The sequence below is a fragment of the Cricetulus griseus genome, chromosome 3 (assembly GCF_003668045.3).
Source record: "Cricetulus griseus strain 17A/GY chromosome 3, alternate assembly CriGri-PICRH-1.0, whole genome shotgun sequence".
Taxonomy (NCBI): domain Eukaryota; kingdom Metazoa; phylum Chordata; class Mammalia; order Rodentia; family Cricetidae; genus Cricetulus; species Cricetulus griseus.
In genome coordinates, this window is record NC_048596.1 from 281433425 (window position 1) to 281450969 (window position 17545).

The 17545-nt window shown below is 37.3% G+C and overlaps 1 protein-coding gene across 1 annotated transcript in view; it reads left to right on the forward strand.

Moving 5' to 3' along the window:
* Ercc6l2 (ERCC excision repair 6 like 2) overlaps nucleotides 1–17545 on the forward strand; it is a 93891-nt gene that overhangs the window by 39293 nt on the left and 37053 nt on the right. Inside the window, exons 12-14 of the mRNA XM_027409655.2 lie at nucleotides 237–332; nucleotides 13487–13586; nucleotides 16576–16728. Of these exons, the coding sequence (XP_027265456.1) occupies nucleotides 237–332; nucleotides 13487–13586; nucleotides 16576–16728 (349 nt within the window). The remainder of the gene's footprint in view (nucleotides 1–236; nucleotides 333–13486; nucleotides 13587–16575; nucleotides 16729–17545) is intronic.

The following is a 17545-nucleotide window of genomic DNA, read 5'->3' on the forward strand; positions in this document are numbered from 1 at the left end:
CTGTTTAGGTCACTTTTATATAAAAGATGGCAATACTATTATATTGGCAGCAGAAGGAGGATACAGTGATTTGTTCAATTCTGGATGGTGGGGTGGTCTGAGAAAGGGTCTTAAACAGTCTAAACTGACCTAGAACTTTCGACTCCTACTTCTGCCTCCTGAGTGATGAGATTAAAATGTACACAACCATTCCTCTTAACAGTTTATGCTGTTTTAATACGCTATTTTCTTTCCAGGGCTGGTGGACTAGGTCTCAATTTTGTTGGTGCCAACGTTGTTATATTATTTGATCCAACTTGGAATCCAGCCAATGATCTTCAAGCTATTGACAGGTATGATTTTGATAAAATGTAAATGACCTGTGAATTCTTATAATCTGAAACCACTCCTGAACTTTATACATTGATTATAGTTAGATAAGGTGGGTACCTCGTGAAAATTGGTATTAAAAAATGACCCTAAACTTTTAAATTCAAATAGCAGGCTGATAGTAGCTATTTGTTTTCTACCTCCAAATCCTATTTATGTGAATAAGACCATAATACCAAAGAAAAATAGGACAACTTATTACTGGTAGTTCAGAAATTTTGAGAAAACTCCAAAGAGAGACTCACCAGAGAGAAACCACAGTCAGAGTCTGCAGAACAGAACAAGCTGCCAGCATGAATTGACAACTTGTAGGACAAGATGAGGGTGGTAGTCCTGAGAAACTAGTAGAGTAACATGAGACCGATGCAGACTCCTTTCTATTCCTCATCCTTACAACAGGAGTTGTCTCGGGTGAGTTCCTTAAAGAGCCATTTCATAAGTTAAGTAGGAAACCAAAATTGGAAAAGTTCTTGGTGTGTTAAAATTAGATCACAAAGTGGAACCAATCAACAATCCCACATCTCCGTAGTACACAATAAAGGAAGTAATTGAATAAACCTATTGCCTGCATAGGAATCCATATAATACAATAAGAAAATACACATATAGTGAGCAAAAATATGTTCTCAGAAATTAAAGCCTTTGCTGAGATAAAGCTCATTAGCAGGTCTGAATAGTAGAGAGAGCAATGTGATATAAACAATGTATATTTTAAAACAGTGAAATCAAATAGAGGCTGAATATGAATATAGAGAAAGGAAAGCACACCCCCCCCAAACATCATCTGTTTGTTCCAGAAATAAAAGTAGAAGACTGAAGGACAGGGGAGAGAATTAACAATGTATCTTGTTAATTTTGAGGAGCTTCCAAACAGTACAAAAATTTGCCAAGAGGGAGATGAAATCTATATCTTTGTTATATTTCTAATTCTGAAGATAAAGAGGACTAAAGTACCCCAACGTGAGAAATAAGAGGATTTATAAAAACAAAACCCAAAAGAAAAATCAAGTTAGCAATAAATGGGATTCAGCTTCATTTCTTCAGGTCAGACTTTTCGTCTATGGCTGCAGTTATGATCTTATGAGAAAGAAAACCACTTTGACTTGTGGTTGTGATCAGTGACTGACACATTAGTATGTAAGGCAAGATTAAAATTAAAAGCAACCTAACACCTGAGAACTCAGGAGTGTACTGCTGTACCACGAGAGCAGTGCTCAAGCCAACAAACAGATCAGAGATGGCCAAAGATGATTCTGTGTATATAGTCAGAGCTAAATGTTATTGGCAGTGTATCTAAGAGGATTCATACAGTTAGAAAGGAAAAATTCTCCTAAATACTAAAGGATGTTATAAAAATATCAGTAGGTTAAGAATTGAAACTCCATGTAATTTTAGTAAGTTACCAGGATTATTCAGGAAGACAGCATTACTAGAATTTTTCTTTCCTTTTAAGAAACAATATTCTGATCAGTTCTTAAAATCTGTAACAATGACATTTTTAAATGCTAGAAAAATTAAGGGGCATCAACTATAAGTACAAGACATAGTGATCACTTGCTACCCTTTGAAAACACGAATGACTAGTCCTCACTTCTACACATTCTGCTTCTGCAGATGGAGTAAAACTACAGCATCGGTTCCCAATCTGTATGTCACAACCCCTTTGGGACTAGAATGACCCTTTTACAGGGGTCGCCTGAGACTAACAGAAAAACAAATAATTTACAGTATGATTCGTAACAGTAGCAAAATTAGAGTTATGAAGGAGCAATGAAAATTTTATGATTGGGCCACCACAATGTGAGAAACTCTATTAAAGGGTCTCAGCATTAGGAAGATTGAGAACCACTACTCTAGGTTTCATTATTTTATTTGATATGTGCTTGTATATCTGTGTGAGTATGTGTACTTGTGAGTGTGTATATATTTGAATAGGTTAGGACTCTCAAAGAAAAAAGGCATGGTGATACAATGGAAAAGTTAGATTCAGGTATATACTTATTATGAGACATATATGCAAAATAAGAAAGATATGGAAGGCTAAAAATAAAAGTTATGAAGTAGGAGGCTCCAGAGAGATGGCTTAGTAGTAAAGAGTGTGTACTGCCATTGCAGGAAGCCAGGTTCAACAACAGGCCATGTTTTTCCCTTCATCTAGAAACATACATTATTTTTCATTTCATTTTATTTTTTTCCAGTTCTTGGTATTGCAAGACTTTGCACATGCTAGGCAAGTGTTTTACCACTAAGCTACATCCCATGATCAGTTTTTAAATACTGTACAAATGTTTAAAAATACTGGAAGTATTTTATGATGTTCTGAAGTTATAGTGGGAAAATACAGCCTATTCAAAGTAATAGCAAATCAATCTCCAGACATGTTCCTTAAAGATAGACAGTGAACATACAAAACAGACTTTAAAATAACCACCTTAAGTTCTCTAAAAACTGAAAGAATACACAGAAGATACTAGAAAATACTGGTGGACAAAATGAGAGTATCAATAGTAATAATAACTATGAGAAAAAAAAATACACATATTGTGGACCTGCCATTCAATTCTGGAATTAAAAAACTCACTAGACTTCACCCTAACTTAAACAGAATGAGGTTAAAGAATCTGTGAACTTGAAGTCAGATTGCTCGAAGAAACAAAGCCTAAAAGAAACTCATTTAAAAAGAAGTGAAAATAATTTTCACCAGAGAGACATATTTTCCTTTACTGCTCTTCTCTTTTCTCCTCCTTCCCATCACTTTGCACTTTATGGAATTCTCAGCAGAGAAACAAAAAACGGAAATAATTACTGAAAAGCTTCCTGTGTTTGGAGGGAAATACAAGAAAGAAGAAATTCCATGTTGAGATAATTCCAAAGAGACCCACACCAAGACTTTTTCAAGTTGTTAGCAGATAAAAAACAAAGAGAAAGTCCTAAAAGCAGCAGGATAAAACTGTACAGCATGTGGAACTGATCTCCAACAGGCTCATTAGTAGTTATCTCAGCACAAACCTGGCAGATCTGAAAGCTGGGCACTGACATATTTAAAATTTGTGTGTGTGTGTGTGTGTGTGTGTGTGTGTGTGTGTATGCATATGCATATATACATATACAGACACATACACACACACACCAGTAAATAAAAATTAAGCAATCTGTCAGCTGAGAAACAATGAAAAAAATACACAGATTTAGAATTTACTATTGAACAAAATAATCACTAGCAAAGGAGAATTAAGGTCATTCTAACACAAACAAAAGTGAACAGTTCTTTCATTCTAGTGCTCACTAGAAAAAAATTCTAAAGGTAAAACTTTAAGATGAAATGAAAAGACAACAGACAGTAGCTTGAAGCCTTATGAAAGTAAAGTTTACCAGTCTAGGCAAATACATGGGCAAGTACAAATATCAATAGAATTTAAGTGTTTATTTTCATCAGGATTCAAAAGGAAGATGCATAAAATGTCTATGAATCTGTGCATTTGTAATATATAAAGATGTAATTTATAACATGTATATGTGTTGTTTTTATTTTATTTTTTATTTTTTTTAGCTTATATATATGTATATATTTATATTTATATAAAAAGAGCAATAATTGCAATATGTTATGCATCAATAGCAGCAACAGCTTTTCCAGGTTCTGTAGTCCTTTGAACAAAATTGTAGAGACATCCAGCACACTCCATTTTTAAAAAAACAAAAACAAAAAACAAACAAACAACAAAAGAGTAAAAAACAAAATCCCAGAAGACAGCACAGTTGGCATCATTTTTTTTTTTTTTAATTAGTTTCTCAGTCATCATCTGGGAGGAAACCATTCTGAGCAACATCATTAAAAACAGCTCTGATAAAGCATGGTCACTACTATGTATCATAAAGCAGGTCCACATATGAGTGAGTACATATCATGTTTGTCTTTTTGTGATTGGGTTACCTCGCTCAGAATGGTTTCTTCGAGTTCCATCCATTTTCCTGCAAATTTCAAGATTCCATTGTTTTTTTCTGCTGAGTAGTACTCCATTGTGTAAATGTACCACAATTTCTCTATCCATTCTTCAGTTGAGGGGCATCTAGCCTGCTTCCAGTTTCTGGCTATTACAAATAATGCTGCTAGTATATGTGTTTTATATATATATAAACAACAGAGGAAAGGAATCATAACGTGTCACTAAAAGTAAAATAAACTAAAACACAAAGGAAACCAGTACTGGAGTAAGTGTGAGAAAACAGTTAAAACAGCAAAGACAGCTAAGTATAGCAGTACAAGCTTTCAACCCCACCACTCTGGAGGCTGAGGCAGGCAGATTTTATGTGTTTGAGGCTATCCTGGTCTATATAGTGAGTTTAGAACAGCCAGGGAGAGACCCTATCTCAACAAACAAACAAATCAGCGAAACCAAGACCTTCTTTGTTTTCTTATTTGAACATAGGTGGTTTAAACTCCCAGATCAAAAACATAGGTCTCAGAACAGATTAAAAAGGAGTAGGGGTTAGGGGAAGGAGTATCTGACTACATGGTTTCTATAAGTCTCAGTGTGTATTTAAGGATATGTGAAAGTTGGAAGTGAAAGAATAGAAAAAGATATTCCATGAAGATAGTAACCAAAAAAGAGCAGTGGTATTGTGTTAATAGAAGAAAAAAATAGACTTTTAAGTCAAAATTTGTTAAAAGAGGGACATTGTACAGTGATTTTTCTTTCATTTTTCAGGACTATGTATAATTTATTTTTTTCCACTTTTTCTTAAGTTAAATTAGAAACAGTCTTATTTTATATATCAATCCCAGTTTCCTCTTCCTCCCTTCCTCCCATCCTCCCATGCCCCCCACCAGCCCACATCCCACCCCTCTTCTGCTCCATAGAAAAGGTGAGGCCTTCCATGGGGGAATCATCAAAGTCTGTCACATCATTTGCGGCAGGGCCTAGGCCCTCCCCCGTGTATCTAGGCTGAGAGAGTGTCCCTCTATGGGGAATGGGCTCCCAAAGACCATTCACACACCAGGGATAAAAACTGTTTCACTACCAGAGTCCCCTTAGGCTTCCCAGGCCTCCTAAACTGACACCCACATTCAGGGGTTCTGGTTCCGTCCTATGCTGGCTTCCGAGCTGTCAACCTGGGGTCCGTGAGCTCCCCTTATTCAGGTCAGCTGTTTCTGTGGGTTTCCCCAGCCTGGTCTTGACCCCTTTGCTCATCACTCCTCCCTCTCTGCAACTGGATTCCAGGAGTTTGGCTCAGTGCTTAGCTGTGGGTCTCTGCTTCTGCTTCCATCAGCTACTGGATGAAGACTCTAGGATGGCATATAAGGTAGCCATCAATCTCATTATGGAGGAAGGACATTTATGGTAGCCTCTTCACTATTGCTTAGAATCTTAGTTGGGGTCATCTTTGTGTATCTCTGGACATTTCCCTAGTGCCAGATTTCTCTTTAAACCTATAACGGCTCCCTCTATTAATGTATTTCTTTTCTTGCTCTCCTCTATTCTTCTCTGACTCAATCTTCCTGCTCCCTCATGTCTTTCTCCCCCCTCCTCTTCTCCCTCTCCTCTCCCCGCTCTGCTCCTAGTTTGCTCAGATCTTGTCCCTTTCCCCTTGGGGGGCATGTATATCTCCGAGTTTCCTGGCTTTTCTGATGGTGTGGATTGTAGGCTGCTAATCCTTTGCTCTATGTCTGATATCCATATATGAGTGAGTACATACCATGTTGTGACTGGCTTACCTCACTCAGGATGGTTTCTTCTAGTTCCATCCATTTGCCTTCGAATTTTGAAATTCCATTGTTTTTTGTTTGTTTGTTTGTTTGTTTTTTCTGCTGAATAATATTCCATTGTGTAAATGTACCACATTTTCTTTATCCATTCTTCAGTTGAGGGGCATCTAGGCTGCTTCCAGGTTCTGGCTATTACAAATAATGCTGCTATGAACATAGTTGAACAGATGTCCTTGTTGTATGAATGTGCTTCTTTTGGGTATATGCCTAAGAGTGGAATTGTTGGATCTTGAAGTAGTCTGATTATCATTTTCCTGAGAAACCACCATACTGATTTCCAAAGTGGCTGTACAAGTTTGCACTCCCACAAGCGGTGGAGGAGTGTTCCCCTTTCTCCACATCCTCTCCAGCATAAACTGTCATTGGTGTTTTTGATTTTAGCCAATCTGGTAGCTGCAAGATGGTATCTCAGAGTTGTTTTGATTTGCATTTCCCTGATGTCTAAGGATGTTGAGCACTTTCTTAAGTGTCTTTCAGCCATTTCAGATTCCTCTATTGAGAATTGTCTATTTAGTTCTGTACCCCACTTTTTAATTGGATTGTTTTGGTGTTTAGCTTCTTGAGTTCTTTGTATGGTTTGAAAATCAGCAGTTATGATAAATCTTTCCGCCAAAAGCCGCCTGAGTCCTACCGTCATGTGGGCGGTCCCGCCTGAGTTCTGCCCGCCGAGTTAGGGCCCCAATTAATGCACAGAGACTTATATTAGGTACAAATGCTGCTTGGCCAATGACTAGGACTTCTCATCTCCTAGCTCAGTCTTAATTATCATAAATCTATATATTTTATAAGACTTATCGGACGCCTTCCCTTGCCATTGGATCACATGGCGAATCTGGAGGAAGAGCGGGGCTATGTCACTTCCTGCCTGGATCATCACTTCTCTACTACATTTCCCAGAATCCTCTTTGACTCCTAGTCCTGCCTAACTTGCTGCCTCATTGGCCAAACAGTACTTTATTCAACAATCAATAAGATGAACATACACAGAAATACATTCCCCATCAACCAGCCCTCTGTCAGATGTGGGGTTGGTGAAGATCTTTTCCTACTCTGTGGGCTGCCGTTTTGTCTTGTTGACTGTGTCCTTTGCCTTACAGAAGCATCTCAGTTTCAGGAGGTCCCATTTACTAATTGTCGATCTCAGTATCTGTGCTACTGGTGTTATTGTGCAGTGATTTTTAAAAGTCTGTGTGCCAACAAGTTATAACAGTTACAAAGAAAAGTATAACAAACATTGGAGCTCCAAACATTCTGAAGCAAATGGTCAGAATTAAAGAGGAAACAGATAGTTCTGCAGCAGCAGTGAGAGACTGACTCTTCTACCTCAGCCCCAGCTCCAGTCGTGGATAGTACACATCACAGCAAATGTTCAAGAGAACGCTTGAGCAACATCGAAGACAAATTAGACATAACAGATGCTTCTCCCAACAACATATCAGCAAAACATGTTTGTCTCAAGGTACACATAAAGCATTCTCTAGAGTAGCCCATACACTAATCTGCAAAAAAGCCTTAGTACATTTTAAATTACTTAAATTATTTAGTATTTTACTTTTCATTTGCAGTAGACTGACAGAGTCAGCAGCAGAAGTTAAAACTGAAATCTTCACAAATATCTGGACATAAAACAACCCACTCAAAACCCCTAACTGGTCAAAGAAGAAATGGCAGAGGAAATATAAAATATCTTTGAAATAAATGAAAATATCATTCCAAAACTTATGAGATAGAGTGAATAAGAGAGAAATTTATAGCTAAAATCCTTACTGAGAACATTTGTCTTACTTCTAAGACAAAAAAAGAACAAATTAATCCCAAGGTTAGCAAAAATAATATTGTTTAGAAAGGAAATAAAGAATAATAAAAAAATTTTCAAGAAACATGAATTGGTTCTTTGAAAATATTGAAAAACTTGACAAACTGTTAGCTAGACTGACTCAGAGAAAAGAGGTAAGGCTCAAATAACAGAAATCATACATGAAAAAGTGGCATTACTACCTAACTTGCAGAAATTTGTTTATCAGAGAGGTATGTAAACAAGTTTATAGTAATACATTGAATAGCCTGGGAGAAATTGACAGTTTCCTAGAAACATACTGACTAAGGGAGAAGTAGAAAACTATGATACATCTGGATGTAAAGAGGTGAACTCACAGTCACAACCCACCAAAGAGAAGCCAAAACCTGGGTAGTGTCATTGTGTGTTCTACAAATAAAAAAACGATTAGCACTACAACTCAAAACTTTCCAAAATATTGATGTCAAGGAATCACTTCATAGTTGTAGCACTAATTCTAATTGGTCTTAATAACAAAAATCCAGAGTCAGATATTAGGGAGTGAAAGCTGAAAGATCAGAGAAGCAGAGCAACCAGCCACTCCACCTTCCTTGGGATTAAAGGCGTGTGCTGGGATCAAAGTACTGGGATCAAGGCATGAGATCCCAAGTTCTTAAATCAAAGGTGTGTGCCATCACTGCCTGGACTCTATCTATGGTTAACTAGTGACTAGTTCTGCACTCTGATCTCCAGGCAAGCTTTATCTGTTAGAGCACAAACAAAATATCACCACATATATTTCATTCTGTGAAACCAGCATTATGTAACATAATTTCAATGGTACACTCACTCTGCAAGAGAGTGACAGACCAATATCCTTGGACATATTAATGCAGAAGAGTTCATTAATTAAAATGCTCAAGCCAATTTAGAAACAAGTTGAATAGATGATACAGAGAAGGATGTTCAAGGATGGCCAAACACTATACAAAAACAAAAAATCACTGTTCTATACCACATTGATAAATGAGGAACGAAAAGTATTCACTTAGCTGATACAGAAAAGACATTTGACAAATTTAACAGCCTTTCGTGATTTAGAAAGCACAGCAAATTATGAGTGTAAGGAAATTATTTTCACATAAAAACTACTTATTAAAATGAAACTAATATCATACTCAGTGGTGAAGAGCTGAACTATTTTTAGTAGATTATCAGCAACAAAGAACGGCTGCATTTTTTTTGTCTGAAAAAGAGACACACTGTGTGGTTTCACTATTATATTGCACAGGGATGTTTGTAGAGAAAATAGAATGTGAGTGGTAGGGAAATGCCTCAGTAAAGTCCTTGAGGATACAGCTTTGATCCCTCAGCCACTGTAAAAGGAAAACAAAAACACTGAGCATGGAGGAGCTGGCCTGTAACCCCATCACTGGGGACATCCCTGGGGCTTGCTGGCTAGCCAGCCCAGCCAAATTGGCAAACTCCAGGCTAGTGAAAGACTGTCTCCAAAAAGATATGGTTTCTAAAGAATGCCTGTGAATGTTCTGACCTCCACACATATTCTCACAGGAATACACACCAAGTAGATTGGTTGCTGTTAGGTTCTGGGGGCAGAGGCTAGGGAATTGCTGTTTGGTTGGTAAGGAACTTCAGTTTGAAATGAGTAAGGTCTGTATATCATAGTAGTTCCAAAGCACTGAACCTTCTTTCTACATTTCAACTATGTGCTCAAAATGATTAAATTTGATGTTGCATGTATTTTATCATGAAAAAAAAAAAGAGACAAATGTGAGGGTGTTTTTTTTTTTTTTTTTTTTTTTTTTTTTTTTTTTTTTTTTTTTTTAGAAATAAGTGCTAGTGAAATCACTGTAGATCACTAAGTTTTAATTTATAGTTTTAATTTCTTTTTTAAGAATTTATTTTATGTGCATTAAGTGTTGCCTGCCTATGTGTGTATATGTGCACTGTGTGCCTGTGATGTCCACTGGGGATAAAGGAAACTTTGGATGAGTTGCAGGTGATTGTAGGCCAGTTCAGTGGCTACTAGGAATCAGATCACTGAGCCATCTCTCCAGCCCCGATTTTTAAGTTAATTCCTTAGTAGAGAAGGAAAAGGACGGTATAACTTAGAAATCAAGTAAGCAAACAAAAAAATAAGAGGAAGTTATAGAAGAAATTATCATTAACATGACTTAAAATTTAAATTATTAATTAAAAGAATATAATAAATTTTTGCATGGTGGGAGAGAAAAAGGGGAATATACAACAAAGATAAGAAGAGACAGAAAGGTGCTAAGTGTGACAGCATACACTTTCAGTCCCAGCTCTCTGGAGGTAAAAGCTAGCCTGGTCTACATAACAAGATCCAGGCCAGCCAGAGCTACATAGGGAGAGCCTGTCTTAAAGAGAGAGAGAGAGAGAGAGAGAGAGAGAGAGAGAGAGAGAGAGAGAGAGAGAGAGAGAGAGAGAGAGAGAGATCAGAAAGGCTTACTAGCAAATGATATTTTCTTTCAATATTAAACCTTTTATGTACAGCCTTGTGCAGATACATTTAGAAGGACAAAGGAATGACAATTGCACTTACATTTATTATGAACCAGGTATTTCCATGACCTTCTTGAATTCTATCATTTAACTTAATACCCATAGAGGACAGGTGTAGATGGACTTTTCTGTCCCACCAGCCAGTCCCAAATAACCACACAGAGACTTACTAGTTATGGATGCTTGGCCAATAGCTTAGGCTTGTCTCTAGCCAACTCTCACAACTTAAATTAACCCCTTTCTACTAATCTATGTGCTGCCCAAGGCAGCACCTCATCTATGAATTTCCCATGCTGCTGCTTCTGAGTCTGGCTTTCCATTCCCCAGACTCCGCCCCTCTTCCCCAGCATTTTCTCTGTCCCAAAAATCCTGCCTAGCTATTGGCCAATCAGCTTTTTAGTAACAATGAGAGCAAAACATTTTCACAGTGTACAGGAGAATTATCCCACAACAGACAGGCACTAGTATCTTCCCGTCTTATGCTGCAGGAAGCTGAGACAAAGTGACCTTAGTTTCTTTCTGAGGTTCACAGAATGTCAGGTTTGGGATCTGATTCTATGCAGTCAAGTAGAATCCAGAGAGAAACAGAAACCACCCTTTATTTATTTGGTCTTGGAATATTTGGTGTGTCTTTAAGCTTTTTATTTGTGTGAGTGTTTGTATATAGATGTGTGTGTGGTATGAATACTTGTTCCTCAGGAGTGACACCTTATTTCTGGAGATGGGATCTATCGCCGGCCTGGATTTTGCCAAGTAGGCTAGGCTTGCTGCCCATTCAGCCCCAGTGATCCTCCTGTCTCCACCTACCCAGTGCTAGAATTGAATGCACTTGCCACCACACCTGTTTTTTACGTAGGAGGCTGGGGATCAAACTCAGGTCCTCATGTTTGCATAGCAAGGACTTTACCAAGTTATCTTCCTAGTTCCTGATTTTTGTATCTTTTCATGTATATCCCCATGGCTTACTATTTATCCCATTCAGTGCATTACACACACACACACACACACACACATACACACACACACCGACTATTTCCTTCTACTGCGTCTCTAGAAGAACAAGGAGAAATCCAGACATCGACCTGTTGTCATAAAGCAGTTCCTTTATACTTGTCTCTACACAGTAGAACACTCATCATGTGCAAGTCACTGATGGACCAAGAACCTGATGAAACATGGGTACAAAATAACATGTATTCAAGTGTCACCTGTGGAGATTAAAAGGCAAGCACTCTAACACACAAAACACAAAGCAGTGTGCTGTACACACACACACACACACACACACACACACACACACACACACAGAGAGAGAGAGAGAGAGAGAGAGAGAGAGAGAGAGAGAGAGAGAGAGAGAAATTTTCTTGGGTCCTTTTCAGATTTTTTTTTACAACCCCTCTATCCCCTTCTGTAGAAGCAAGATTTGCAGCACTCAAACATCTTCTCTATGAGAGAATACCAAATATTAATAGTATTTTCAGTGATCTCTCAAATTCAAAATAAATTTTCCCCAAATTATAATATTTTTAAGTATTGTGAGTAGTAGCGTCTTGTACATTTGCCTCAGAAACTCTACAGGTGTTTGGGATGTTACTTCATTTAGAGCATCAATAAAGCCTGTTTGAGACTCCTGGGGAGAGACCCACAGGTAACCACTGTGCTGAGTCAGCATAAAGCGGTAGTCAGTTTCAGGGTCTTGTATCGCACCCTGGCATTTTAGGCAACTGAGTGATTCGCTCAGACCCAGCTCTTAAACCTGCACTCAACTTTTCAGTTACTTTTAACATGATTCATTTTTATTTTGGTTTTTATTCTTTGGGAGGGGAACTTTTTTTTTACTGTTTTTATTTTGACACAATTTTATTAAGGCATAATTGGCATATATGCAGTAAACTTGACATACTTTATGTAGTTAAGCTGTGATGATTGTGTACACCTATGAAACCATCACCACAATCAAGATAATGAATGTATCCTTGCACCTTTTGTAATATGTCCCTCCTGCCCCCCTTAGAGTCGTTCATTCCCAAGCAGTTGCTAATATTGTTTTCTGCCACTGTGAATCTGTCTGCATTTGGAGGAATCTTACAGAAATTAAATCATTTGGGAATGATCCATACGGAGGTCCTCTAAAACAAAATGCTAATTTTAGAAAGAGGTTTTGGGCAATGGAAGATGATATTTGTAACAGAAAGTTTTATATACCTTTTCTATAGTTGATGGGGAATGTCCTTCTGTGTATGTTTATCTTATTGGTTGTTGAATAAAGTACTGTTGGCCAATGAAGAAGCAAGTTAGGTGGGACTAGGAGTCAAGGAGGATTCTGGTAAAGAAGTGTTGTGATCCAGGCAGGAAGTGACATAGCAGGCAGACTCAGAATATAAGCAGGGACAAGAAGGAAATCGTCCTCTTGCTCTTCCTCTTCCTGCTCTCTTCTCTATGGAGCCGCCATGTGATCCCAGGAAGAGGATGCCAGCGGAAGGCGTCCTCAATAAGATAATTCATATAAAATATATAGATTTATGATAATTAAGACTGAGCTAGCATATAAGAAATGCTAGTCAATTGGCCAGCAGCATTGTAAACTAATATAAGACTCTGTGTGAGCCAGGCATTGGTGGCGCACATCTTTAATCCCAGCACTCGGGAGGCAGAGGCAGGTGGATCTCTGTCAATTCAAGGCCAGCCTGGTCTCCAGAGAGAGTACCAGGATAGGCTCCAAAGCTACACAGAGAAACCCTGTCTTGAAAAACCAAAAAAAAAAAAAAAAAAAAAAAAAGACTCTGTGTGTTATTCTGGACGCCCACATGGCTGTGGGGCTCGGGCGCATGGAGTAAAGATTTATTGTTATGTATAATATTCTCAGTAACTAGTCTTTCGTATGAGTAGATATATTTATATTAGTACTAAATAACATTATGTAACCCAAACAGAGTATTAAAAATGTTGTGATTTTCCACTTTACATATAGGAGCTTCTTCTTAAACCTCGGGTAATTTAGTTGACTTGCTATTTTTAATTTTCAGAGCATATAGGATTGGGCAGTGTAGAGATGTTAAAGTGCTTAGACTGATATCCTTGGGGACAGTGGAGGAGATCATGTACTTACGACAGGTCTACAAGCAGGTAAGGATATGCCTCATTCTAAGTTAGAAGTAAACATTTGTCTATTTTCAGAAATTAGGAACAAATTTGTATAAAGGGAGTTTTGAATTTTATTCTAGTATGGAATTTACTAAGATTATAAAATATACTCTAAATACATTTGCATGAAATATACTGATTGATAAGTTCATTGGATTTTTTCCCTGAAAGCTTCTTAAAGCAGTATTTCTTAAACCTTAATGTGCATTTAAATCATCTAGGGATTTTGTTGACATGCAAGTTCTGGTTAAGTATGTCTGAGGTACAGCCCAAGACTCTGCAGCTTTTTGTTTGTTTGTTTTCTCTTGTGTGCTATGATTTAAGGCATGTGCTACCACTGCCCTGGCAGCTCTGCATTTTTAACTAGCTCCCAGGAATGCCATTATTCTGCTAGTACACTGATCACAATGTAAAAAATGTGGTCACACCTCCCACACAGTGAGCCAAGGTACAATACGTGTACCATAGGTGAGTTTCAGGTGCCCAGAGGCATCATTCTCACAACTCAGGGCAGGAATGCCTGAGCCACCCTTCAGCCTTAAGGAACCTCCTCTTCAGTTTGATATTCATGGGTTACCATCTTCTGTAAGTGCTGAGACATGAGAAAGATGGAGGAGATATGGATACACTGTAGGGAAACGGACTGGAGAGATGCCCAGTGAATGAGATTGTACAGCTTGACTTCAGCTGCTGCTTGGCGCTCTGAGTGTTCATCTGAAATCTCATTGGCTCTTTCCTGTGTGTAGGGTATTAATTTCTGTTCTTTTTATACTTATAAATAAACATTTACTCATTTAGAATTGCTCATTCAAGAAGCTCTGGACTGAGGTTCACGTTTAATTACAAGTATTAAATTTGAATTGCTCCCTTTATATTTGGTTGGCATCTATTTAAGAGCAAACATCTTTCACATGTGGTGGTAGTTAACCTAAAAATGATCCAATCTTAAAACTCATGCTAACTTCTTCATTCTAAAAATAGAATTATGCACAGCAGTTTGTGTATTTTCTTAAATCATTTAGCTCTAAAGGAAACAGTTTGGAACTACTTGAGAGAATTTCTTTTCTAGCTTAACCACTTGTGAAAAAAAAAAATGAGGCTATTTCTTAGGACTTGTTTTAAGTTCTGTCTTAGACTGGTCATTAAGTATCATTTCCTTAATCATGTAAGTTTTTTTCAACCTATTATGTGCACTTTTACTTTTATCTAAAATGGCTTATTATATACTGTAAAATAATATATAATAAAAAGTTTTCAGGAGACAGTGTCATAGTGTTTAGAATTTTGTATGACACATACAAAGATAAGGTAGCAATCTGGTAAGGAAAAGGTATAATACATGGTTTGAAGATAGTTTGGAGTTTGAAACAAGGATGCATATCAGGCATAAATACATTGAGCCTCATATTCTTTGGAGAAAAAGAATAAAAATCCAAGAACAAAAAACAACTATAAATATGTCGGAACACAGAACATTTCTCAAAGCCCCAGAAATTATTTAAGGAATCCTTAAAGACAGAAAAGAGAGAAATTCAGTGAAAATCAGCCAGGGGGAGACCACCAGAAAGTCAGACAAACACTACTGCAAAAACAGGTTCCTGGGGGCTCCTTGGAGTGTGTGTAATAAGGTGGTTTAGCATGTACTCTTCTTATCTGTTTACCATACACCCAGAAGTTGTCTGTTCCTGGTATAGAACAACAAATACTGAAAGTAAGACAGCTTAAACATTTTGCTGGCATACATAAGAAAGTCATTCTCATCACCAGAAAGCTAAATACTTGGACAGTCTCTACCCTACTCCAAATAACTATGGCAGTAGTCTGAGATGAGCATGTATTTAAACACACTACTAACTAGTTGAAGAAAATGAAGAGCACAACAGTGTGCTGGATTGTAGTTAGCAGATCTTAATCCCTGGAACCATATTACTTTATATAAAAAAAACATGTTCGTGCATGAAACTATTTCTTTGTAGCTATAATTGCATTGCAAAGGCATCCAGAATGATCCAAGCGGGACTTGGATTTGGGTCTGCTGTGCTCCTATGCAGTCATTCAAATAGTCTGGTATAAAATAACATCTACACAGCACCTGTGTTCCTTCAAATTTGAGCACCATATGTAATCAAGGTTGGCATTTTGAAAATTGCCTCATCTACATGATGTATATAGGTATACATATACACATGCATGCAAATTATTTAGAAAACTTTACAGAAGAATTGGATAAACAGCTCAAAGAACTCCAAACTTGCCCCAGTTCCCATTTTGGTAACATTTTTCATGTTTGCTGCCTTCTTGGAGCTATTACTTTTCTTCTTTTTCTGGGCCATTTGAAACTCAGACTTAACAACAGTGTGTATTTCCTGAAAAATCATGTATAAATTTTACACATTTATATTACATTATAAAATAGTCAGCAAATAGAGAGTACATCCTTATGGTGATGCTAAAATGTCATATATCCATATATATCATTCATTAATGGCTCCATTGTTGATGTTCTCAAAACTCTTGACAATGGTGTTTCTAGGGTTTTCATGGTAGTTGTGTCAATGTAATTAAATCTGCAGTTAGGTTGACATCAGCATGTTTTTGTATAGTTACTTTAGATTGTAAATAAGTGATAAACAATTGTGCCAATATTAGTTTTTAATATAATAATTTTAAAAGAAGAAACGTGTATTTAGATGTCATCTTTCATTCTTAAACATTTATAATAATGTAATCTTGACTCAGTAATTAAAAGACAGATAAAATAGGAAATGTAAGATGCCTGCTCCAGTAAGGTGGCCAGAATATTATTATTTCACCATAATGACAACATCTGCAGGGAAATTAAAACAAAATCTCCTCCTCACGGCAATTCAGCCAACCCAACTAAAATTGTGTGTATGCAGGGAATGCCAGGAAATTCTGACATACTGTTGGAGCAAACACTTCAAAAATGTCTTGTATTTTTCTGTTACAGCAACTTCACTGTGTAGTGGTTGGAAGTGAAAATGCCAAGCGATATTTTGAAGCAGTACAAGGATCAAAAGAACATCGAGGAGAGCTCTTTGGTGTCCACAACCTCTTCAAACTAAGGGCCCAAGGGTCATGTCTTACGAGAGACATCTTGGAGGTAGGGAGCTGGTCTGTGACCTCTTCAGCGATGGTTTAAGGACAGTTTCATCATTTGGAAATTGTGAAATACAGATGGTGTTCCTTTTCAGAGAAAATTCTCATTTCCCTTAGCAAAAATACCTGCTTAGAATTTCTACTTTTAAAGAAATGGGAAATGAATTGCATCTCAAAGCCAAGCCTTTCTCGTGGATACTTACAATGTGTATACCCAGTCCACGTATGAGTTAGTATGGCCTCCATGGCCATTTTCAGACAAACAAAGCTGAGAGGAGTTTATTATTTTGAAAACAGCTGTTGAAATTGAGAGCTAAAAAAATTAAGATTTTCCTAAATAAAACTGTAAAAACATGTTTTGATTAGAAGTTACAAAATACTCCCCGAGATGTACTCTCCAGTCTCTTAGAGATTTTTTTGTTTTCTGTTCCCAATAAAAATTCCACACCAGTATTTCAAACTCTTAGCTATGTTCATGCTCAGCATACAGATGTTTCTTATTCTTCAAATGAGACACTTAGATGGCTTTAAAAATTCCGTTAAGTTCATTAATTTGCCAGAACACTGAAAATATTATCGTGTTTCCCAGCTGATACTAATGTAGTTATCACAAAGCCCTGGAGTATCACCCTTTTTCATCTCCTTGTTACATAGATGAGAAAACAGCCAAGGAGAACTCCAGGTTACCTCCCTTGGCTTCTGGGACTTCATAGTAAAATTCCTGACTGTGTTTCCTTTAGTAAGCATCATAAATTAAGTTTAAGAAAAATTACTCCCTGTTTTGAGCAGTTTCAGTCCTGATGGAAATAGAGAGTGTTCAC